Here is a 25,772-nt window from a genome sequence, read left to right as displayed (position 1 = left end):
CTCAGTGACTTGGAGCACTCCTGGAATGCTGAGACCCCTAGCACAGGTAAGATGCATGTCCTGCTCACACCTGCAGGACCCCATTGGAAACACACATCATGCCTTCATTCAGTGGACAAACGTTTATCAAACAAACAACTATGCATCAGACATTGGCCTTGGATACAAGTATCTCTGACACTTGGGATGCAAAGATGAGTCTCATGGTGAAAACAGAATACAAGTTCACCAGAACAATCATGAATGAAGCTGTGACTCACTCATTTATTTACTCACTCATTCATTCAACATTTACCAGGTGCTTACTATGACAGGCTCTGTCCAAGGCAGTGGGGATTCAGCAGAGTTCAAAAGCGAGGAAATATTTGCTCTCATGGAACTCACATTCTTGTTTTGGGAGAGATAGATAATAAATAGGTAGAATAACATCAGATGATGATAAGTGCTATGAAAATAAATAAAGCAGGAGAAATGGTTTACAAAGTGAGAGAGAGAAAGCTATCTTACTTAGTGGTCAAGGAAGGCTTCCTTGATTGGGTGATTTTGAGCAGAGACCTGACTAGTTTGAAAGAATGAGCCATGAAAAGATCTTATGGAGGTGTATTGCAGGCAGAGGGAATATTGAGTGCAAAGGCCCTGGTGTGAGTCTACATCCAGGAATGCCTAGCAGGCAGGGAAGGAGGGGCAGAGCTGTAGGAAGGCATATAGATGGCAACCAGAGGCCACAGTAAGATGTAGAGTGAGCTCAGGAAATGGACCCATCAGTCCTACATGGAGGGGAGAGGCCTCATAAGGAAGGAGCATTTGAAATGAGACTGAAACAACGCCAGCGGTTTGCTTAGTGGACCAGCTGAGAATTCACCTTCCCACTCTCAGCAGGAAGCTGGAAGCCATGCATGCTCGAGGTTCAAAGACCAGCACTCGGCTGCAGATGATGACCTGGTCCTCTCTGACCCACTCATCTCCCAAAGCATCTGCTCTTCTTTACCTCTACTGAGAAGGCACGCCTGAACATCGCTAGCTGATGGCTCTCTCAGGCCTCCATCTCCACATTCCTGCCAGGATCACCGTTATGTTCACCATCACACCCCCAGATCTAGAACTGTACCTGGCACCAGGTAGGAGCTTGTTAAGTAAATAAACATCTCTTGCTTTTTCTTATCTATCTTTCCATCCTCTTTTTTTTCTTTTTTCCAAAACAAGAATTCAAAGTAGCTGCTTTCAGCTACAGCCTCAGGCCACATCTTCGTCTTGCCTTTTCCTCTTCAACAGCAAGGTATTGGAGTGTCCACTGAACTCCTTCAGGAAGGCATGGGTATTCTCATGGGTTAAACTGGCTCCACAGAGGTGAAAATACAAGTATCCAGTCAGCTGCCAGATGCAGCACAGATGGTCAGTAAATTCAATACTTTTGAAGTTCAACATTTCTGAGTTCCTACCCTGGCCAGGAAGTCTGCCAAATCTTGGGGACACACCTGTGAATGAGCAGACCTGATTTTCATCCTTGTTGAGCTTATTGCCTAGAGAAGGACACAGACAGACGTGCATTATATGATAAAGCCCGTGGCAGGGCAAGTAGCTGGAGATAACAGTCACAGGAGAGACACCTACCACAGCAGAACCTAACACTGATCTTTTGGCAGTGAAGAAGGTTTTCTAAAGGAAGCCGTGTATGAGTCCTAGAGATAAATACTTCTGAACCAGTAAGGCACTGGGGAGAACGTGTTTCTGAAGAAGGGCTCTAAGTGCAACGGCTTAGGCAGTGAAAAGCAAAGCTTCTTGGAGATAAACAGTCGTTCAGGATGGCACAGACTATATTTGGAATGACAAGAGATGAAACTGGAGAAACAGGTAAAAGTCACACAGAGAAGGAGATCCTAAAACTCACTTAACAGCTGGGTCTCTATCCTGAGGGCACGCTGGCAGGCTTTTAACGGGGGAAAGAGATGAGCTGATTTGCTTTAGAAATATTTCTCTGGCTTCTAATGGGTGAGATCAAGGGTGGGGAGACTTCAGTGATCCAAGTGAAAGCTTACGATGCTGAAGGCAGACATATTTAGAAAACTATTTAGGTAGCAGAAATGACAAGACTTGGCAATGTATGTTGATTGAAGGCTTGAATCAAAGAAGAAAACCCAGGAGTTTGTTTGCCACACAGAGCTTTGAAGCTAGAGATTGAGTTGTTCATTTTTTAGGGACAGTATCACGGTCCTGCAAGGGTCACTGATGGCTCCAGCTGTGAGGATACCAGAGTGGGATGCAGCGAGGAGACAGCCCTCCCCATCTCTGCAGGCAGCAGGAGGGAGCCAGAGGTGGGTCAGAACAGGATAAATCTCCTCCCAGCCTCACTGAAGGTACATGGAAACACAAGGACGACCAAGGGCAAAGCTAGGGGCCACTTCTCATCAAGATACCTTGTGTGTGTGTTTCCCTACAGAGTTGTGTGAAGGGAAGAAGAGTTTAATAGCTAACTACTCACCTAACATTTCTTCTGTGATCTGAATGAGGAGGTCCAAAGGGGAGGAGATATGTATATATGTACTGCTGATCATTTCACTGTACAGTAAAAACTAACATAACATTGTAAAGCAACTATACTCCAATAAAAATTATTTTTTAAAAGGGAATAGGATTTCTAAGGAAAAAAAAAAAAAACTTCTTGCTGTATGAGAGAATCACCTTTTAGCTGAAAGTGATCCTTTGCTCTTATTGATCCAAATCCCCTTTCCAGCCTAGAATGCACTCCCCAGTGTCCTTTGCCTTCCAAATTCTACCCCAACTTCAGCACAGTCCCACTCACTCTGACAACATATGCCCAGCACAGAGCACCTGGAGGAGATTAAATGAACAGATGCCATGCTTCCTAGGGAAGCTGTTTCCTGTTTGGGGAATGGGAATGTATGGACCTGAAATGAGTCAAAAAATTGTCAAGTGCTGAGAAAATGCAAAGAAAGAAACTACCATGGTGAGGTCTGGCTAAAGAACAAGGGCTTTTGCCTGGATAAATAAGTATCTCATCACTACAGAGAAACATTCCTAAGGTGCTGCTGCTGCTGCTGCTAAGTCGCTTCAGTCGTGTCCGACTCTGTGCAACCCCATAGATGGCAGCCCACCAGGCTCCACCGTCCCTGGGATTCTCCAGGCAAGAACACTGGAGTGGGTTGCCATTTCCTTCTCCAATGCGTGAAAGTAAAAAGTGAAAGCGAAGTCACTCAGTCGTGTCAGACTCTTCGTGACCCCATAGACTGCAGCCCACCAGGCTCCTCCATCCATGGGATTCTCCAGGCAAGAGTACTGGAGTGGGGTGCCATCGCCTTCTCCTTCTTAAGGTGCTAGTGCTCTGAATTCCTACAGTCTTGGTCTTGGATTTTACTAAGCAAACAAAACTAAGCAGGTTCCCATTTTACTTTCCCGGAGAAGTATTTCCCCAAGTTCTTTCCAATAACTTTTTCATTCCTCTCGCTGGTAAAAGCTAGAAGCGCTTTGCCAATCCTCCTGCCAGTCATGAAAGACAGGTCATCAAAAATAAACATCACTTCACTAAAAGAAAAAACTATTGAATAACAATTAAAAATTTAACTACCTCATAGCAAGGCAAAGCATGGATCACTGTAGAGTAGCTATAATCATATGGCAATCAGGAATTCAAGAAATTCAAGATAAGCCTCAGGCAGGTTGTACCAAGAAAGTGTGCCGTTAGCCAAGGAAAATTAACAGTGTGTTTTAGACTCAACAGAAAATATGGTGATTGCTTAGATCTTCAACTCACTGAATTTCCATTAAATCAGAACAAAACTATAAACAATACCCCCAAAACACACAATATCAGATTAGTGATCTGATATGCTAATGCTAATGAGCAATTGTTAATGCTATTATAAAACATTTAACATTTTTACAGACTACTTAGAAAGGAACTTAAGTGAAGTGAGCGAAAGTGAAGTCGCTCAGTTGTGTCCAACTCTTTGCGACCCCGTGGACTATAGCCCAGCAGGCTCCTCCGTCCATGGGATTCACCAGGCAAAAGTACTGGAGTGGGTTGCCATTTCCTTCTCCAGGGGATCTTCCAGACCCAGGGAGCGAACCCAGGTCTCCCACATTGCAGGCAGAGGCTTTAACCTCTGAGCCACCAGGGCAGACCCCAGAAAGGAACTTAGTCATTTCCAAATGACTTAGATGAGAAATCCACCCAGGACTTCAATATGGCGGACTAGATATTCCAAAACAACTCTCCCAGTATTAAGTCCCTAACAAAGCTTACAGCATTTAAAATCTAGGCCAAAAAAATCCTCGGAAGTCATAAATCAAAAAGAAGTCAGCAGAAATTCAGGAGAAAGGTAAAAGATGCAGTGTGATGATCTTTTTTGTGTCAACTCACCTTGGCTACAGTCTTATTTATTCAGACAAACACTAATCTGGGTGTTACTGTGAAGTCATTTTGCTGTTGGTTAGTTGCCAAGTTATGTCCAACTCTTTGTGACCCCATAGACTGTGGCCACTAGGCTCCTCTGTTCATGGGATTTCCCAGTAAGAATACTGGAGTAGGTTGCCACTTCCTTCTCCAGGGGATCTTTGTGACCCAGGGATCAAACCAGGGTCTCCTGCATTAGCAGGCAGATTCTTTACAGCTGAACCATGTGGGAAGACTGAAGGCATTTTGTAACTGTAATTGAAGTCCATAATCAACTGAATTTAACATTATTCTTGATAATCTAGGAGGCCGGATTCAATCAGTCAAATACCTTAAAGGCAGAGCTGAGACTTCCCAAATGAAGAAATTCGGCCCACGGACAGGTACTTCAGCCTATGGATGAGAGAGGCAGCCTGCCCCTCCTGCCCATTGATTCTGGATTTGCCTAGCCGGCCCCCCAATACCATGTAGACAACTTCTTGCAAGAAACCTCTTAATAGATACTTGCTATTGGTTCTGCTTCCCTGGTTGACCCCTGATTGGTGCACGGAGCTCACTGCTGCCCCACTATTTCTGCTCTGGAAAGAAGAGGCAAGTTTAGGACCCACCTTGGTGAAAAGCCAGATCAGGAGCAATTAAGTGAAAAAGTGAACCCAGAAACAAAGAAACAAGTAAGCAAACCTAAACTTGGCTCTCTGGGCTTCAACTCTGAGTAGAGGGCGGGAAACTTCTCCTGGAGTATCTACAGCCACAAACCATAGATTTGGGACCCGACTTCACAACAGAATATGTGTAACTTCACCAGTAAGCGGAGAAAGATACCATTCCACATTCCCCAGACTGGCAAAATTTATAAATGAGAATATCAAGTGTTAGACAGAATATGTAACAGTGGGAACTGCTATATTCACTGCTCCTGAACAACTCTGAAAAGCAATTTTACATCTGGCAAAGTCACAGATGTATATATCCTATGAGACATTGCTTTCATTCCATACTAGTTACATGCCCTGGAAAACCCTATGAGCCTGTGTTCTTAAAAAACATGTACGAGATGATCTGTGCAATATAAGGTATAATAGCCCCAAACTGGAAACAGTTCAGATCCACTCACAGAAGACCAGTCCAAGTGAAAGTCACATAATGGGAGTGTCTACAACAGAAAAAAAGGAATTACAGCTACACGTCCTGGCATAAACAATGTGGAGGAACAAAAAGTCCCATGCACACATTCAGATTTCATTTCCTTTCATGATCTTACCACGTATTCTAAAGATAAAATCTGGACTGGATCTCCTAAATCCAGGCTGATGCTCTTAAGACCAAGGTCTAATTCTACTCACAACTGTACCCACAGAATCTTGCAGAGCACCAGACATAAAGTGCTGGTACCCGACAGACATCCAACGGATTCTTGTTGGTTGAATGAATAGTTTCTGACCACAAAAACACATGCCAGGAACTAGACCCTGTGTTTCCAGCCTAGCGTCCTGATGTATGAAATCCCAAAACCTGACTTTACTTCTTTGGACCCCTTTCTGCCATAGTTGACCCTGCAGCTGTTGTCATCTAACCTGACTCCACTTACACAGCTTCCAAAAACCAGACTCCCCCCAGATACTTCCATCTAAGCTCCACTCAAGTCCCAGTATGATATGTTCCCACCAAAAATCCAAAGAGAAGGGAGCTTGTCAATTTCAATAAAATGAGGCTTTGAAATTTGCTCTAGATTTAATTCCAGCAATCTGTATTTTCTCATCATTTAACATGGAATCCAGAAAGTTGAACAAGAACTTTGACAGGGCTCAGGAAATATAATGCTTAGAAGAGCAAACAAAACTGGTTAAGAAATTTTAGTTCAAACTGATCAAATTGACAACAAAATAACATCACATTAAAGGTCTGGGTTGATTTCATCGGGCCATATTAAAAGACACTGTGAAATTCCCGAGTACCTTTCTATTCGGGAAATAAACGTAAATGAAGGGACACATTTTAGGGGAAATGATTCACTTTCTCTCCTGAAGTCCTAGAGTACTTTTAAACTCCATCTTTTTATTCAATACCAGGGGTGTTCCTGCTTTGAACATTACAAAGATAGAATGTTTTCCACAAGGAAAGGTGATCTTTCTCGATATAATCACAGTAATTCCATCTGGCAGCACCGATCTCCCTAAGCACAAGGTATACCTTAATGTGGGTTAATGACATGGCTAGTGTCAGTGAATTCCAGTGTAACACGGTACAGGAACACTGCAATTACCTGGCTCAGAGAGACCAGCACATTCCAATATGCCAAGATTTTAAAATTCCAAATGTCAAGTATACTTTAAAAATAATTGCCGGCACATTAACTTATTCTGCAGTCACTAGCTATCACGTAAATACTGCATTTCACTTACTGTCTTAGGAAAGAGATAGTCACAAAGAACTGACACCTCCTCCACATCTATAAGCCTCACATTTTTCTTTTTATCAGTGTTATGTGGACTGGATGCACTCTAGATTCATCTATGTGGCTACAAGTCACTCTTCATTTCATTTTAATGATTTACTGAATTTCTACTTTGCATCTATACTATGTTACATACTGTTTGGGGAGGGAGTTCCTACACTAATGAAGCTGTGCAAATAGTTGATGGAACAAGATTTATATTCAAGGAAGACCTCAGCCTAAAGAACCTTAGCTGAATTCATCATCTGATAACATGTTGGTATTTTTTCAGTTTCTCTTCACATATCATTATCAGCATCATCAAATATTTAGCTGTCTAGTAATATTCCACATTAATGTATTATAGCATTTCTGATACTGAAAAGCACTGTCTCTAAACTATCTTCCTCTAAGGAATTAAAAAGACTTAAAAAAATTCAGCATTACTAATCCCATATAAATATCATCAACCAATGTGGCAAGGATGTAGGAGATTTCTTTCCCTTTTCCTGTTAAGAATACAGACTTGAGTACAGAGAAGTGAAATGTATAACAGTACATATTTTCTGGCCACAGAGTGGGGAAGAGAAAACAGATTTGAATAATAACAGGTCTCATAAAAAAAAATAGAGCAAAACAAACTCCCCCATCCAGTGAGGAGATTAAGTACAATACCCTTTAATCCACAGGTTGGGTCCTTCATCTCTGGGACGCCTCGCCTCTGCCTCCTGTATACGACGTGTGGGTGGTACTCTCCCTCAGCCAGTGGATGGTTTTTGACAGGCTCAATGAAAAAGTCTCCATGTGGTAGATGGAAAAATCCAGTCTGTAAATACATGCAAGACAAAGGTTTTATTTGAATCCATTCTTTATCTGGACAAAGAAAATTCATAAAGTGAAAATTATATAGATTAGGATGACCTCTGAAACTCAAAAGACTTTCATAGTCTGCCATTTGGTCTCCCAGAAGAGTGACATGTAAATAATTCAGTGAAATGTCTTCATAGTCATAGTTATTAAATGCTTGGGGGTCATGAGCTCTTTGAGGCACTAATGAAAAAAAAGTGTACATATACACACATATCCAAAAGTAGCAAACAATTTTTCAGGTTTGTGGATTGCCTCTATCCCTCAAACCCATTGCTGGTTAATCTCAAATTAGGAACAGGGCTTCCTGGGTGCCCTGTTATAGGACTTGTGGATCACAGTTCATGGACGTTTTTGGGAAACATTTATCTGTATGTGGGTAGCTCAGCTACATGCTCACATGTGGTTTCATCTTGTTTATTTCGTTTTGACTGCACTAAGTCTTCACTGCTGTGTGCCAGCCCTCTCTAGTCAGGATGAGCAGAGGCTACTTTCTAATTGCAGTATGCAGGCTTCTCATTGCTGTGGCTTCTTTTGTTGCAGAGCATATGCTCTAGAGTGTAAGGGCTTCAGTAGTTGTGGAGTATGGTCTCTAGGGCTCAGGCTCAATAGCTGTGGTGCACAAGATTAGTTGCCCCATGGCATGTGGAATCTTCCCAGACCAGGGAGCTAACTCATGTCCCCAGCACTGGCAGGTAGATTCTCAACCACTGGACCACCAGGAAAGTCCCATGGTGGTTTGGCTTGAAGTGTTTAATGCCATTCTACTCTCAAGGAAACAAAGAAATATAATACTGATCTGAGACTTGAGTTTCCAGGAGTCTAAAGCAGACACTCTAATCTCACAGACAGGGGAATTAGCAATAAGTTGGGAAATGATGGGCAACAAGTAACTCTTTCTGGAGGTCAGGTCTAGAAGAAGGATGGTATAGCCGATAACTCTGTCTTCTCTTTGTCAAAGTTTCTGAGTGCCCATTTAAGACATTTAGAAGCTGCTTTGCCAGTGACCTCCTATGACAGACTTAACTCTCAGGATCTGAATCCTACGTTGATGAAAAAGATGGCTTGCCCCAGACACCCTGTTTGCAGCATCACACTGGAGTGACCAAGAGCTCAGACTTTGGAATTAGCCTGTGTTCACATTCCAGCTCCTCCAGTTTTTAGCTCTGTGATGTGGGACAAATGACTTGCTCAGTTTGAGCTTTCTCAACTGAAAAATGAGGATAATCAAGGGATGCTGTGAAGCTTAAATGAGTTAATATATGCAAAGCTCCTAGAAAAGGGTGTGGCCTACAGTCTTATTTGTTATTAGACTCTTTCCAGATGTCAGGTTTCATGTCTTTTCATTGTCTTAGGGTCTCTAGAGTCAATATAACAGTTTAGTGAATATTGTTTACAAAAATAAACCTGGAAAGTTTGAGGTTAGGAAAACTGTGAACAGGTCCAAAAGTTCAAGGTCACTCGTCACATCTCAGCAAGCCAGGGCTGCTCTGCTCCGTAGGTGAGTCTGAAGATGAGCTGAGTACACCCCCTGCCCTCACCCCAGGCTAGGAAGCAAAAGGGGCTCCATGAAGGGAAATGCTCTCTGTTGAACAGGCTTTGACTCTGGGGTCTTTCCAAAACGGTGCCACACTGTTGCTGCTGTTCAGTCACTAAATCGTGTCTGACTCTTTGTGACCCCACGGACTGCAGCACACCAGCCTCGCTTGTCCTTCACTATCTTGCAGACTTTACTCAAACTCATGTCCACCGAGTCAGTGATGCCATCCAACCATCTCATCTTCCATCACCCGCTTCTCCTCCTCCCTTCAACCTTTCCCAGCATCAGGGACTTTTCCAATGAGTCGACTCTTCATATAGTAATATAACCAGATCTGAATATACACCTCACACCTTCTTATTTTGATTACTGACTTTTAAGTATCTTCGATAATAAGGAGAATAGAAAAAAAAATTACTGAAAGTCATAAGAATAGCTGTGTGACCTTGAATAGGTCACTCAACCTGTAAAATGCAGATAATGCCTACCACCTCACAGGGCTGTCAGGAGGAGCAAATGAACTGAGGCTTATCAAAGTGCCATGCAAACAGCTTTACAAATGCAGTGATAATATTTTAGCTATCGACACCAATAGCTGACATCTGACTTCAAATTTGCTCACATCTGCTAACCGTTTTTTTTTTCTCAGCATCTTTCTTTGAGAAAAAAAAACCTCTGGGACAAGAAGCATTGACAAGGTCCAGACTGTAAAGTAGCTAGAAACAGACTCATGTAGGGCTGAGATTCAGTTTTATTTCTACTCGGAGACAAAGACCAGGGACATAAACAGACAGTGGACCTCTTGCAAATGGAGCTCATTTGTTCCACGGAAATTAAACGAAGGCAAGGACTCCTCAGGCACCGCTGGTGTGCAGTCCCTTTGTGCAACTTCCATCAGTCTAATACTAAAGTCTTTGAAGAAAAAAAAAGTAACACCAACAAGAAGGATGAACTGGTATTTCTCCAGCCTCAAATTTTGGACCCAGGTGGTGCAGAAGAAACACATGGGACTCCAGTTGAGAACACAATAACTGTTTTATGGGCAACACGAATGAGGGTGCCCAAAAGTCAAATGAGCATTTTCTTAACTGCTTCCTCCATTTGCATTTTTAAACAAGGCCAGTTTTGCCAGCAGACACCTGGAAATCAGCTACCTCTCCATCCTAAATACTTCTAAGAAGCTGGACAGAGCCCAAGGAAAGCTGGGTGACTCATCAGCTGGAGGGGAGGCAGGACATCTGCTCATAGGAAGTGGGGGTGCTGGCCTCAGGACCCCATGTGTATTGCAGAGAGAGGATGGACAGGAGAGGAGATGAAGAGATACTGCTGGTTCCAAGAGGGTGAGGTGAGAAGATTTCCCGGCTGAGCTCTGCATCTCCTTCTCCCGCAACATATAAACACAGAGCTTTGTACACCTGGTACCCAAGGGGCCACAGTTCACTGGTCTCTTCTTGTCTAACCAGAGCTGGGTCATGCTGGAAAATCATACACCCTTTGCATTCCAATAGAAGTGAGGACTGGCTCCATGCTCTCCCTGAAGCTAACTGCCCAAGAGGGCCACCTTCTTCTGTTGCCAGCTCTGGATCTGAATCAGAGAAGGCGCTCTACATTCCACTCTCCTTTATATACTGCTTACCTCTTGCATCTTTTTTCAAAACCTTTTTATTTTATATTGCAGTAGAGCTGATTAACAATGTCGTGATAGTTTCAGGTGGACAGCAAAGGGACTCAGCCATACATGTATCTGTTCTCCCCCAAGGTCTTCCCAGGCGGCTCAGATGGTAAAGAATCTGCCCACCAATGCAGGAGACATGGGTCCGGAAGATTCCCTGGAGGAGGAAATGCAACCCACTCCAGTATTTTTGCCTGGAGAATCCCATAGACAGAGGGATTGGGATCCTGATGGACAGATCCCAGGACAGATCCTGATGGGCTACATTTATGGGGTCACAAAAGAGTTGGACACAACTTAGTGACTAAACAAACAAAAAATTCTCCCCCAAACTCCTCTCCCATCCAGGCTGCCAGATAACATTAAGCAGTTTCCTGTGCTAAATAGTTAGGTTCTTGTTGGTTATCCATGTTAAATATATCAGTGTGTATGTGTCACTTCTCATATCTTTGAAGGAGACCGAGAATGGACCTGAAGAAAAACTATCCAGTTCTCTGGGGAATTCTCAGATTCCTGAAAGAACCAGGGCAGGATGAGCCCCTGGCAGAAGCCCAAAGAACACAAGTTTGCCCTTTCACCTCCGTCATCTCTTTCTCCTCTCAGCATCCCAGCATGCCGCTCAGTGTCTTTTGGAAATAAACTCACCTCATTGTTCTAAGTTATAAATACCTGAGAATGCTTCCTGAGGCCCTCTTATAAGAATTATTCTAAATAAACTTTATTTCAAAGCACTATAAACCCGCAGAAAAATATACAAGTTATAACTGCAAAGTCCCATAAAACTTTCACAGAAGAAACACCTAAATTCAGGAAGAGAAGCTTTCCAGTAGCAAGAAACTACGTGCTTCGCTTCTCACTTAATATCACCCCCAGGGGTAACCTTATTCTAATTTCTAACACTAATACATTCATTTTAAATCTTTCCTTAATTCTTTACAGGAAGGGTCACTTGATACAAAAAGTAATGTCTACTCCATGACTGCTAAGTCACTTGTCATGTCCGACTCTTTGTGACCCCCTGGACTGTAGCCCAACAGGCTTCTCTGTCCATGGGATTCTCCAGGCAAGAATACTGGAGTGGGTTCCCAGGCTCTCCTCCAGGGGATCTTCCCCATCCAAGGATCAAACCTATGTCTCTCATGTCTCCTGCATTGGCAGGTGGATTCTTTACCACTAATGCCACCTGGGAAGCCCTAATAATGTCTACTAGTTCATTTCAAATGTTAGAGACTGGCTGGTGAAAGAAATTTAAGGCAAGGAGATGTCTTGCTACTGCTACTGCTAAGTCACTTCAGTCGTGTCCAACTCTGTGCGACCCCATAGACAGCAGCCCACCAGGCTCCCCCGTCCCTGGGATTCTCCAGGCAAGAACACTGGAGTGGGTTGCCATTTCCTTCTCCAATGCAGGAAAGTGAAAAGTGAAAGTGAAGTCCCTCAGTCATGTCTGACTCTTAGCGACCGAATAGACCTCAGCCTACCAGGCTCCTCCATCCATGGGATTTTCCAGACAAGAGTACTGGAGTGGGGTGCCATTGCCTTCTGCAGAGATGTCTTGAGACCCATTAAATCAGACTCTTCCTACTGCTTCCTCCTCAGCCCCAGACGGTGGGGATGAGACAAAGGGCTGAGCTACCTTGGTGAGAATCATCTGGCATTGAACCTCTACTGCTCTCTGCTAAGGAGGAACAGGGGTAGGACCTTCAGAATCTTTAGGACCAATTTATTTTTCCTAGTCTTCCACTGAGAATAGTTGTCTATAACAGCTCCTCCTTCTCCTCAACTCCTATCAAAGTATTAGTCATCTGGATGTACTTGATGTTATACTTCAGTTAGTGTAATGATTTTGGGTCCAGTGGGAAACTGGCAATGTCTTACAAGAAATCTGTGAATAGACTGTTCTAGAACTGCAAAGCCATGAGGCCTTGAAGAGTCACCTGGTCTAGGCTGTCATGCCTTCAGCTTTTACCACAGGTAAAAACAGCAGGCTGAAGAATAAAAACAATGGTATTGTAAAAGACATGGGGAAACTTATCAAACCAGTTCCAACACTCAACACTCAGGGCCCTGTGTTGCACAAGTCAAGGGGGTGATATTCACATAGATAAAACTGTGAGTGGAGCCCCCTAGAGGTGTGCGATGGAGCACTGTCACTAACTCATTAGCCTGTCCTGGAAAGAAATTCCTGTTCATTTGAAAATGTCAGAAGTTACCAGATCAGTTTGTTTCTTCCTGTGGTGATGAAGACAATAACATGAACATATTCTGAAATCAAGAACAAAAAAAAATTGATTTGGGATAAAGATGTATCCAAGACACTCAATTATAGTACATAGATCACTGGGAAAGATATCACCTGTGGCCTACTATATACACAGGAAAGAAGATAAAATAAGACCCCCCCCCCACCAAATCACCCTTCTTGATGATCAATTTGCATCTGTCACATGTCCAGCCCAGGGCTAACATGTCTAAGAGGGGCAGTGACCCCTGCCCTTGAGGTTTACAACCTAGCCAGGAAGACAAGACTGACATCCATAAAATAGCAGAAAGGAGAACAGCAAAGACCTAGAATTTTTGTGTCAAAAAAGGGTACAGTGCTCACATGTCCCAAGAGGTTGGCCCATGACCTCTGGGCCTAGAGGCCAGCCCTTGTCCCGTATCACAGTCCCTTCTCGACCAAACACAGCATCCTTGCAGAAGGTGGGGGATGTGTCTCCCTAAGTGCTACAGATTCCAGTGCTGTGGTCCAGGAGAGACAAAGGCCACTGAAGGTAAATGCTTTGAGAGGGCACAGACAGACTGAACTTCTACAATCTCCAACAAACCCGGCCCAGCCCTAAAGCCATGACAACCTGCCAGAATTATTAACTTTTAACTTTTCTGTTGCTGGGTTGTAAGAGAAAGAACAACTTTCTATCATTTAATGCATAGCCAGGACCTTAAGTCAGAAGTCAGGGGATGACAGAAGCCACAAAACACAGAGCTGAGACCACTGGGAAGATTAGTCCAGGAATAACCTCTCCCACCTGCCGTGACGCCAAGAGCTCCCTGACAGGCCCCCATGGAGCCAAAAGGGACTGTAACTGGTAATGTCATTGATTCACAGATTGTACATATTAGTCTTAGCAGCCTTAGATAAAGCTCAGGCCAGAAACATGTATCTGGTTCATCCACCTGTTAGTCACCCATATGCCAGGCAGGTATCGCTAACAGTCAGATCTGGCCCCTACCTCCTAGAACAATGCTGTCAAATAGAACTTCCTGCGATGACAGAAATGTTCTACATCTGCATTGTTTGTTTGTTTGTTTTTAAAGATTTTTATTTTTTTTTTAACCTTTCTATACTCCAAAGAATGTATTTGTGTTTTGGTTTCTTTGTCTTTCCATTGGAGAATGTATCCTATTTACATCTGATAAAATTACTAACATTATTGGGTTTAAATAGACCACTGTATTGTTTTCTGTTTGTCCCATATGTTCTTATGTTTCTTTAGCTATCTTTTTTGGCCTTTTCTGAATTAATCAATTATGACTCTCTTTTAAATACTATTACCTATGTATGCAGTTTCTCTTAGTTATTACCTTAGAGATTATAACATTCCCCCTTTACTCATCAGAATCTAGTTTAAAACTAGTCCTTTACATGACAAATGCATCTGCACTGTTGATAGCCACTAGCCTCCTGTGTCTGCTGAGCACTTGATCTGTGGCTAATGTAACAGTGGAACTGAATTCTTAACTTCATTAAACTCTATTATCTTTAAACAGCCCTAGGTGATTAATAGCTACCATATGTGTGTGTGTGTGTTAGTTGCTCAATCATGGCCGACTCTGTGACCGTATGGACTGTAGCCTGCCAGGCTCCTCCGTCCATGGATTCTGAACAGCATATATCTAGACCGTGGCTGACTAGTGAAGAAAGGGATCCATACACGTTTATATCACACAGTGACAGGTGCTAGAATCAAGGGCAAATCTGAAGACTTGTTTTAAAAACAGGCTACAAATATGTGACATTTCACTGATCACAGTTTGTTTTCTGTAATCAAGTCAATCAGGAGCCGGCTTAGAAACACCAGTGTAATGCACACAGACTTCAGAGAATTGAAAAGGGCAACCAGGTATAAAAAATGCAACACTTACCAAGATTAAAATGAATCATCAGGAACAATTTGGCAGAACAAGGGCTGTGTGAAGGGGCTGCCATCATCATGAGGCCAGATCAGAAGGGATATGAAAGTACCAGGAAAAGCCTGGGACTGGGCTTATGATCAGACAGCATCAAAACCCCAGCTCTACTTCTAGAAGGAGCTGTTCCCATGAGAGCCCTAGAATATCAACCTACGTGTCCTCATACCTCTCTGATGCTCATAAGAGGAACTTGTCTAAACCCTAATACACACAAGATCATACGCCAATCACTGGCTGTCAGTTCAGAGGCTAAGTAGTAGAAAAAATATCCCTTCATTGAAAAATTGATGAGATGGGTTCAAAAAATACATACAATCAAAAAGTTATGACAGGGTTTAATTGAAAGCACAAGCTACGGTCAAGTTGGGCTTCCCACATGGCACTAGTGGTAAAGAACCTGCCTGACAATGCAGGAGACATAAGAGACGCAGGAAGATCCCCTGGAGAAGGGCATGGCAACCCACCCCAGTATTCTTGCCTGGAGAATCTCATGGACGGAGAATCCCATGGACAGAGAATCCCTGTTGGGCTACAGTCCATAGGGTCACAAAGTCAGACATGACTGAAGTGACTTACCATGCACAGCATGCATGGTCAAATTAGTTAATACATAGAGCCTCTGTTTTCTCATCTGTAAAATGGGGCAAAATCTATCTTAATTAGCACAGTTGTAACTATTACAGACATTTTCTATAAAATGCCTAGCAGAAGAGTTGACATACATATGGTAGGTAGCCATAAATGTACAGTAGCTCATTTTATTTTTTTTATTGTTTAATTTTTTTCCACTTTTTATATTTTTTTACTTTACAAGTAGCTCACTTTATCATAGCATCATCCACAGTGAAGATGAATATAAAGGAATGACTGAAAGCAATTATTGTCATGTTCAGCCTTTTGTTTCATCTCTTAGCTGCAAGTTCTCTTGGCTTCAGTTTTCTCATGTGAAAAATATAAATAGTGGTAGTAACTTGATAATTAGCTTATTAAAAGGTGTCATGTGTATTAAATGAGTTAGTATAAAGTGCTTGCACAACTGTCAGCACACAGCATGTACCTAATAAATGTGAGTTATTAGCTATTATGATAGTATAAGGAAAACTCATCCCAGATGCCTGATGTGATGGTTTATGTCACTGTAACACACTACGAGGTGCCCAGGTTACACATTATTTCTTGGGTCTGTCTGTGAGGGTGTTTCCAGATGTTATTAGTATATAAATCAGTGGACTCAGTAGACTGTTGTTCCCAATGTGGGTGGGTATCATTCAATTTCTTCAGGGTCAGATCATCTCTGGCCCTCAGACTGGAGCTGACACCTCAGCTGTCCTGGTTGTCAGGCCTTCAGCCATGGACCAAATTACACCATAGCTGTCCTGGTTCTCCAGCTTGCAGATGACAGATTGTGCAATTTCTCAGCCTCCATAATCGTGTGAGCCAGTTCTTCATAATAATTACATTAATTAGGGGAGAATCAGTGGTGCCTGGATGTAAATTGAGCTGCCTGGAAATTTTGAGAGGAGACAGAATTGATAGATTTCTCTTTCTTGCTGTTTGCTAGTCTTAGAGCTGGAAGCGATGGTGGGAGACTTCTCAAACTTCACACACCTCTCAGCCTGGGAGGCTGGTTTTCAGAGCATGTCTTAGGAATAATCAAGCCCAATTCCAAAGCTGGGATTTCTTCAAATGAACCAAGGCTGAAATCTTCAATAAACTTAGTGTGAGTGTCAGCACATAGTATATATAATAAAGTCTCTAGGTCTACAGTGGGTGCCAGATCCGACCTTCCCCCTTCTCCTACTGGAAACAGAATAATCTACAGCAGAATTTGTGTTCCCCTAGCAGAAAAGTCTGGCGACAGGGCTGAGTTCAACCCTCAACTCCAGCACGATTAAGCAAGGTAGCTTTACGCAAGTCATTTAGTCTCTCTGAGCCTCGCTCTCCTCACCTATAAAATGAGGTTGACAACATATTCTTTGCTAAAGAATTTTGACAAGAACAGAATAAGGTAATTCTTATAAGGCCTTGCTGTCTTCATGGATTCCTTCTAAGTGATGTGCTTGGACTCCTCCCTGTGATTCAATCAATCATTTCCATACCTTGTTGTTCAGTTGGTAAGTCATATCCAGCTCTTTGCGATCCCATGGATGGCAGCATGCCAGACTTCCCTGTCTTTCACTGTCTCCCAGAATTTGCTCAAATTCACGTATATTCAGTCTGCTATCTGGCAGGCATGGTTAACATGCTTGTTTCATGGTTGTCCCAGTTTTGAGTTTCAGAAGAAAACCTTTGGCTTACATAAGAGCAGAAAAGTTGCCTAGTAACTAGTTTTCTCATTTCTTACTTGACAGTACTTGGAACTGAGTGCATTTATTCAGTTATAGTTCCCAAGAGCTCTCTCCACAGATTCACTATTTTTCTTATGGAAGATAGATAGATAGGTAGGACAGCCACTCAGCCAAATTAAGTGGATTTTTAGAAATTTAAAATGTAACTACCAAAGAGAATTGAGGCATCAGATGATCCACTTATTTCCAATTCTAGTGTGCAGAAGAACCACATGGAAAGCTTATTAAAAACACATACACTGGGAAGCCTTGTCCAGACATTCTAGTTAGTAAGTTTAATGTGATACCCAGGAATCCACATTTTAGCAAGCACCTTGAGGTTGCTGACAGATAATCCGTGTACTATACTTTGGAAAACACTACATTTTCCCCTTAGGTGGTGCTTGATTGCTTTTTAACTTCTCCCACCAACAAATAGGCATAATACTATGAATATGATGAAATACTCATAATGACTCTAATCAAACAGTTCATCTCAATTGAAAGAAGTTTCTGCAATAATGATTGTTGATTGCAGTTTATGAAGAATATTCCCTGAAGTTTGCAGGGAAGGCCCATAACATTTTGGCAGACCAGGACACTTTAAAGATGCAAAAAATAAAAAAGTTTAAGTCATTCTAGGAAATGGGTGAATAAATGTTTTGGATTTGAAATGTGAAATAAATGTGAAATCATTTCACAGGAGAAAATATGCAGACTGAAATAAGCTGGCCTGACACAAATCCTGATGAACCCCACCAAACCTACTATTCTCAAAAATTAAAAAGGGAGTTTTTATCACATCTCAAACCATGTGTTCCCAGATAAGCCATCAGAATCAGCAAGATCGTCTAAGAGCCTGTAGCAACCAAAAACTCATCAGAACTTCTCTGTCAAGCTGTATTCAGGGACAGGCAGTTTGACAGTTTCACAAAATGGTCTTTCTAGTCCCACCAGACACCTAAGGTTATTCCTTTTCTTTTTTTTTTTTTTTTTACAGTGCAGGAAGATAATCTTTATTACATTTTAACTAGAAACAGAGCAGATAGCAAGTTCACGAGGTATTTTTGATTATTATTCTCTTAAAATCAGGCTTCAATAACAATAGTCAAAAGCGAGCCTTAACTGCACAGATATATTTTGGTCACTATTAAAATCTTCAAGGGCACCAAAGCCAGCAGCGTAAAGTAACATAAAGGTAATCACTGAAAATTTTAATGTGCCAAAGTGTAGATCACTGCATTAAACTCTATCCTTGTATTTTCTTAATCATCTTCTTCAACACTGAACAATTATTGTTACTCGGCAAAATATCAAACATGCACATAGCATGCCTACAAGAATACTCTCTTAACATTGTCAACACTATGGCTTCCTTTCCCCCTGGAATTCAATGACTCATGGTTCCACTCCCTACATGTATTAGTGGTAATATACAAAATTGATTTTGTTTTCAAGGTTAAATAGCAGATTGACTTTGCATTTGGTGGCCAGCTGTGTACCCTAATTTTTTATCAGTTATTTATTTCACAAATTTAACTACATTTCATAAGCCCTGAGATATTCAATAACCTGCTAATGATTGTATACTTTTAATTTACACTTTACTCAATTTGAACCCCTCATAAGTACTTAAAATTATTTACAGATGATTGTAACTAAAACAATGATGGAATTTACTACTTGTGTATTAGACTGATAATAAGGCCTTTAACTAAGAGTTGCATATTTTATGCAGCTTTTTGCTTGCTAGGAGCCATTCTTAAAATTACATCAATGATTCTCTGTCAGTAATAATTGCTTTTCATTTGCTTATTCCTACTTGGATAACCAGATTTACTTTTTTCCTCTCTTGTAAAACAACATTTTTTTCTCTTTCCCAGACATAAATGTTGTCCAACTGACTAGGTACCAAAAGAAAGTTTGAACAGCATATTGATAACTATGATTAGCTCATAATAGACATTCAATAAATGTGTCTTCTATCCGGAATGAATGAGTTGTAAGGCAGCTGTTGGAGTCTTATACTTTCCATCATATGCTGTAACTAATTTTTTTTTGTATTTTATTTTATTTTGCTAATTTTCTTTACCTAGGGAATTCAGGTTACCCAATTCAATTCGCCCTCAGATGTAAATCTAAGAACTTCAAATTTTAAAAAGTGATTTAGCTATTCTCAGAAAAGGTAAACAAGTTAATAATAACAGTTGCTACTAGTTGATGGAAAAAAAAAAAAAAAAAAGGATGGGATTACTTTCCACTAAATCATACATACAACTGAGGAGAAATAAAAAACTAAGCATTAACTGATTTTTATCATTTTCTCCACAGTTATCCTTGCAGCATTTTTGTTCATATATTTATCCCTGTTAACTTTTCTAGCTGAAAGAAAATTTAATTTTCTTCATGGATTTCCCCATCTCCTTATGTACATATTGTTAGTGAAAAGCTGGTGTAAATTTAAGAGTGTGTTTTCATGTCACGCCATATTACTATATTTGTTTTTTGCTAACATTAAGTTTTCCCTATTTAAATGATTCTGTATGGAAGATGAGAAAATCTGCCAACTTCCTACGAGACTGCTTGCTTGCACTATTCTGTTTTTGTTGATAGTTTTGAAGCATATTGCACACTTGTCATCTAGGATATGAATAAGTAACTGTTACTCTTTTTAGAAAGGATACACTGACAAATTCTTAGGTTAATGGCTTTGGCCAAGTATTTTTAGCCAGCTACAGGACAATAGCAATGGCAAAAACGTTGACGATACAGTTCATGGTTCTGTTCTCCCATCTTACAGTGCAGGTTCCATCAGATGTAGTGTCCCAAAAACATGAGCTGGCTGTGTGAAAGCCATATGGACTCCTCTGGACCACTGCGCAGGTCACAATATACTTATGAGCTTTTCCCAACTTAACCAGATGTGCTAGGGATTGTTCCACTATGTTTGCAGTCCATTGGTCGATATTGTTCTGATTATAATCTTCACCTCCCAAGACCCCATCTATACACTCTTGAACGATATTGTGGGCATCATCAGCATTGAAGCCAACCTCGTCACAGGGGCGATGGTACTCCTCCATGGTGGCGCCGAGTCTCCTAAGGTCATTTCTGACTTCTTCTCTTTCTCCCAAAAATCTTCTATCAGAACAATTTTTGTTTCTCAAAATTTCTCTATGTCTTTGCTTTTTTTTTTTTTTTTTTTGTCTCTCTAAGCAGTAATCCATGTCTGTCAACTCTAGAAAATAAGTCCAACCAAAAGGGAGAGGAAAAAAAAAAACAGCTAACACCTTGGGAGCCCAGGAAACATGTTATTAGGGAGAACAAGTGAAAGCATTGTCTCCCACGGGAGCAGAAAACCATTAGGGTAGGCTCGGCTGAGGCACAGCACTATTTTTTTCATGATGCCCCAGCAGGCCATCATTCTCGTCAGAAACTACCCTAAGGATGCAAAGCCCTCCCTGGGCTGTGGAGAACACAGCCCTGGTCTTGCTTCTCTCACTGTGACAATCTCTGATGGGCAATAATCCCTGATCAGGGAGAGCTCCCATCAACAGAAAGAGCACAGCAGGCTGTCAAGACTGTTGCTATGGCCACCAAAGTGATTCTGAACTGAAACAGAGCATTCCAGGGATGTTTACCAATGGCTCAGGGCCAGAGGGGAATGCCTTCTCTGGTGGCTTGGTGATGGGAGCTGGCAAACCAGGAGAGAATTTCATAGCATGTTAACTTCACTAAGTACCACAGCAGAGAAAGGGAAAAAAATAAAGAGCAGGTCTAGTGTAAGATGCTAAAGACGTGAATGTGAGCATTAGAAAATATTATATCCTCATTGTATTCTAAAATGGAATTAGTTAAAGCAAGATTTGCCTTTCCACAGGCTCTTCATGAAAGAATAAGTCCACACTCATTGTCTCCACTTTATATGCCACACCAAAGTCATAACTATAGTGGGACAAACTTATTTTAGTTATTTGTAATCTCCCACTACCCTGTAAGAAGAATGGGTCTGGGTAACTTTAGTACTTTTCAACCAAGGGCAAAAGAAAAAAATCTTTTTTTTTTTTAGAAAAAAAGAATAGACTTCTACTATGAAAATAGAATAGACTTTAACATCCTTGAAGACAACATTTAAGTGGTAGGAGGAAGGGAAATAGCAACTGAGGAAGTCTTAAACAACTGTGTTTAAGAGAGAAGGGACAAGTTGGGAGTCCCAGAAATAATCCAGATGTAGACAAAGTGGCACCTGGAGAAGCAGAGGCTGAAAAGGAAATAAAAAAAAAAAGCCCACAAGAGAAGATGTATCAGCCAGTGGTCAATGAGAAAGACATGCAAAAGGAAAATGGGGATTTTTGCTAGCATCATAACAAATGTACAAGGTAAACTCCTGTGTCTCTTCTACCTGTGAAACCTTCAATAAAACACTGTTCTCTAATACTTTTTGTGACTAGAAATGCTGTATTCTCCACCACAGATGGTACAAGAAGAAAAGAGAGTCACTAAATGATACATAGGAGGAATCTCTTTTCCTCTTTAGGTAGAGGGTAAAAACATTGACTTGAGGCAAGCAGGAAAGGCGTCTGTAAAACTGCTCTGAAGAACGGGAGAAGCCACCAGCCTTCGATGGAGCCCAGTTGAAGTCTCAGCTGAGACTGTGAGCCACTGAAAAGCAAGTCAAAGGAAATGACAAACAGGGCAAATGCAGAAGAGGTCGTGATCAGAAAGAGGAGTATTAAAGTTAAGCATTTAGAGTTTATAATGTAAGTGTGGTGTGGTGGAATGAATCTAGTCCCCAAAAGACATCCACAGCCTAAGCCCTGGCACCTGTGAGTAGGTTACTTACCATGGTGTGTGGGACTTTGCAGATGTAATTAAGTTAAGAATCTTGAGAGAGGGAGACTGTTGACCCACTGTATTCGGGAGAGTCCTATAAGAGGGAAGCAGAAGGATCAGAATGAGTAGTGGGGAAGGTAATGACAGAAGCAAGAGGTTGTAATAAGGTGAGGAAGGGGCCGCAAGCCAAGGAACAGAGGTGGCCTCTAGAAACTGAAAAAGGTAAGAAAACAGATTTCCCCTGAAGCATCCAGAAGGAAAGTGACCACAAGGACCCTCATTAGTCATGACCTCCAGAACTTGTTGTTTTAAACCACTGCATTTGTAGAGATTTGTTAGAGCAGCCTCAGGAAACTCATTAATGGGAGACTGGTCATGGGAAAAGGTCACCAAAGTGAACCCCACTGAAGGAGTCTAGGAAAGAGAAGTCAAGAAGGTTAAGGGTCCATGAAGTTAAGATGTTCATCTTGACTTGCAGCTAAAAAGACCCTTCACATCGTGAGCCCAGTATATAACCAACAATTTCTGGAAGCAGTGCTTCCTTATTTTCCTATGTAGGTGGCATTCTGATACATTCTGTTTTGTTTTAATCAATTTAAATCCTGGTTCTAAAACACTAAGCTGATTTCACATTCATGTAATGGATTACAACTTGCAGATCCAAAAACTGATATGGTGGGGAGAACTTGGACTTTATTGTTAAACCTGGATCTGAGTTCTTATTCTAGTTCTATGCTTTCTTCCTGTGTGACCTTGGTCAAAGTGGCTGACCAATGAGTCTCAGGTCATTCTTATGAGAAATGGAGAATGCCCAATTGCTAAAGCTGTTAAGAATAAATGAATTGTTGTGAGGAAGCACCTATTACAGTGGCTGGCATGTAGTATTAATTCAAAAATAGCAGCTTCTTGTGAAATCAGAGAAGCTTATCCTAAGATACTTCAAGGGTCAATTTTTCAGTAGATACTGGAATTGCTTCCTCACTTCCACTCATCCACACCATAAATGTTCTTCTAATGAGGAAAGATAGTTCTCAAGGCATCCACTATTGCTAAACTAATTATTAAAAATCTCTTTCCTTTATGGTGTGTGTGCCATAACTTCCATTCATCATGTTAGTTCTGCCTTGTGGAGCTATACCAGAATATGTCTAATATCTTTTATACATAAAAGATGCTTGCTCCTTGGAAGAAAAGCTATCACAAACCTAGATCGCATATTAAAAGGCAGAGACATCACCTTCGGCAATAAAGGTCTGTATTGTCAAAGCTATGGTTTTTCCAGTAGTCAGGTACAGATGTGAGAGTTGAACCATAAAGGCGGCTGAGCACCATAGAAGTGATGCTTTTGAACTGTGGTGTTCAAAACACCACAGTTTGTTTGACTGCAAGGAGATCAAACTAGTCAATCCTAAAGGAAGTCAACCCTGTATATTCACTGGAAGAACTGATGCTGAAGCTCCAATACTTTGGCCACCTGATGGTAAGAGCTGACTCATTCAAAAAGACTCTGACACTAGGAAAGATTGAGGGCCGGAGGAGAAGAGGGTGACAGAGGATGAGATGGTTGGATGACATCACTGACTCAATGGACATGAGTTTGAGCAAACTCCAGGAGATAGTGAAGGACAGGGAAGCCTGGTGTGCTGCAGTCCATGAGGTCTCAAAGAGTTGAACATGACTTAGCAACTGAACAACAACAACAAAATATATAATATTTACTTAAGTATACTGGATAATATTTATCATGCACCACTAAGACTTCTCTTTTCAGCCTAAATATTTGCACTTCCTTCAACCATTTTTCATTTCTTATTGTGCTAATCCTTCAGCAACCTGGTTAAGCTCCTTGAAATAGTACTACAGTTTGTCAATTTCTCTCCAAAAATCACACCAGAATTGGACATTGAGATCCCAGCACATCAATGCCATCAACTTTGGAGAAATGAAATAGTGGGGAAAGTATATATATTTTCTCCCTTCACAATAATCAAATTCTTCAGGGGAGAAATTGATGAGGCAAAAATGTGGTCTAATAAGGACTTACTCCTTTTACTAGGGCTTAAAGAAATGATCTATTTTCTCCAGGGAGTTAAATGAAGGGCCAGGAAATAGGTTTCAGAATTGGGGGAACACAGTAACAACACTGAGGACAGAATGTCTCAGTACTCCCTGAAGTTCAATGATTTTTTTTCTTAAACATGGCCCTGAGTTGACTAGACATCTCCTTCATTAGAGTTTGATTTCCCTGACATTCTGACCCTTATTTCAGCATTGAGGTGCAGATGACCAGTAAACAGTTTATGGCAGTGCTGTCTGGAATATGAACAGACCACACCAAAACCAGCCCTCTGTAAAAACAGTTCCAATTTCTCTGCAAAATCTGCAGGCGATACCTCAATGTTACTGCATGGGAAAAGTTGGTCTAAGAGTACAGTGAGTTGGCTTTTTTTTTTCCCCCCCCCCCCCCCCCCCCCACTGCATTGGAGGCAGATTCTTTACCAACCGAACTATCAGGGAAGCCCTTCAACGTTTTACTTCGAAGAATTTCAAACATACAAAAAATTCAAAGAACAGTAAAATAAACATCCATACAGTTGCACTTGGATTTAAAAAATACTAATATTCTGCCACTTTTGAAATATATAGGCTGTACTATTTGAAAAGTAACTTGCAGACAGGATGGCAATTCAGCTTTAAATACATGAGCAAGCCTGTCCTAAGCAGCAGGTACTCTTCCTACATAACCACAGGTCCATGACCTCACCTAAGAATTAGCAATCATTGTACATAATCCTAATTTCATTCCATGTTCAAATTTCCCATATTGTTCCTTCCAAAATCTTTTAGAGTTATTCATTGTTTCTTTATTTCATTGTTTGTAATCTAGAACTAGTTGAGTTTAATACAATGCATTTTGGTTGTTTTATAATAATTTTTTTTAAAAAGTAATGTACCTCAAGCACACAAGTTTAAAAAGTGGAATATTTTTAAAGCCTGTTATGAAAAGCAATAATATTTTGTTCTACCTCTCCCAATCCCCAAAGGTAATGATTCTTGACTTTTTAACCTTATTCTTCTGTAAATTATCTCTATGTTTTCTCAATAACATGCTGTTATTTTTAAAAATCAGTTTTAGGCATTATCTAAAGTACTGTGCCTGCTATAATAGATGAGGACTGGCTTCCTTACACAAAGCCCATGCCATTTTCTCAATATCATTACTTCTGTCAAACCAATAGAGATGACTTATTTAGTCGCTAAGTAGTATCTGACTCTTTTGTGACCCATGGACTATATGGCCCATCAGGCTCCTCTGTCCATGGGATTTTCCAGGCAAGAATACTGGAATGGGTTGCCATTTCCTTCTCCAGGGGATCTTCCCGATCCAGGAATTAAACCCGTGACTCCTGCACTGCAGGTGGTTCTTTACCCCCGAGTCACCAGGGAAGCCACATAGATAACTGTAGTTCCATTTCTAAAACAACGTAAAGGCAAAC

General features: G+C 41.2%; 2 protein-coding genes across 2 annotated transcripts in view; both read right to left on the bottom strand.

Moving 5' to 3' along the window:
- The window catches only part of ADAMTS12 (ADAM metallopeptidase with thrombospondin type 1 motif 12), a 392,866-nt gene that overhangs the window by 245,399 nt on the left and 121,695 nt on the right, over positions 1-25,772 (bottom strand). Inside the window, exon 3 of the mRNA XM_019982926.2 lies at positions 7,521-7,671. Coding sequence (XP_019838485.2) covers positions 7,521-7,671 — 151 coding nt within the window. The remainder of the gene's footprint in view (positions 1-7,520; positions 7,672-25,772) is intronic.
- LOC109574904 (dynein light chain Tctex-type 3) lies at positions 18,443-20,577 on the bottom strand. Its single transcript, XM_019982927.2, has one exon. The coding sequence runs from the start codon at positions 20,523-20,525 to the stop codon at positions 20,175-20,177; it is 351 nt and encodes a 116-aa protein (XP_019838486.2). The 5' UTR covers positions 20,526-20,577; the 3' UTR covers positions 18,443-20,174.

Source organism: Bos indicus, chromosome 20 (assembly GCF_029378745.1).
Source record: "Bos indicus isolate NIAB-ARS_2022 breed Sahiwal x Tharparkar chromosome 20, NIAB-ARS_B.indTharparkar_mat_pri_1.0, whole genome shotgun sequence".
Lineage (NCBI taxonomy): Eukaryota > Metazoa > Chordata > Mammalia > Artiodactyla > Bovidae > Bos > Bos indicus.
The sequence above is the reverse complement of the archived record's forward strand: the minus strand, read 5'-3'. Positions and strand labels throughout refer to the sequence as shown.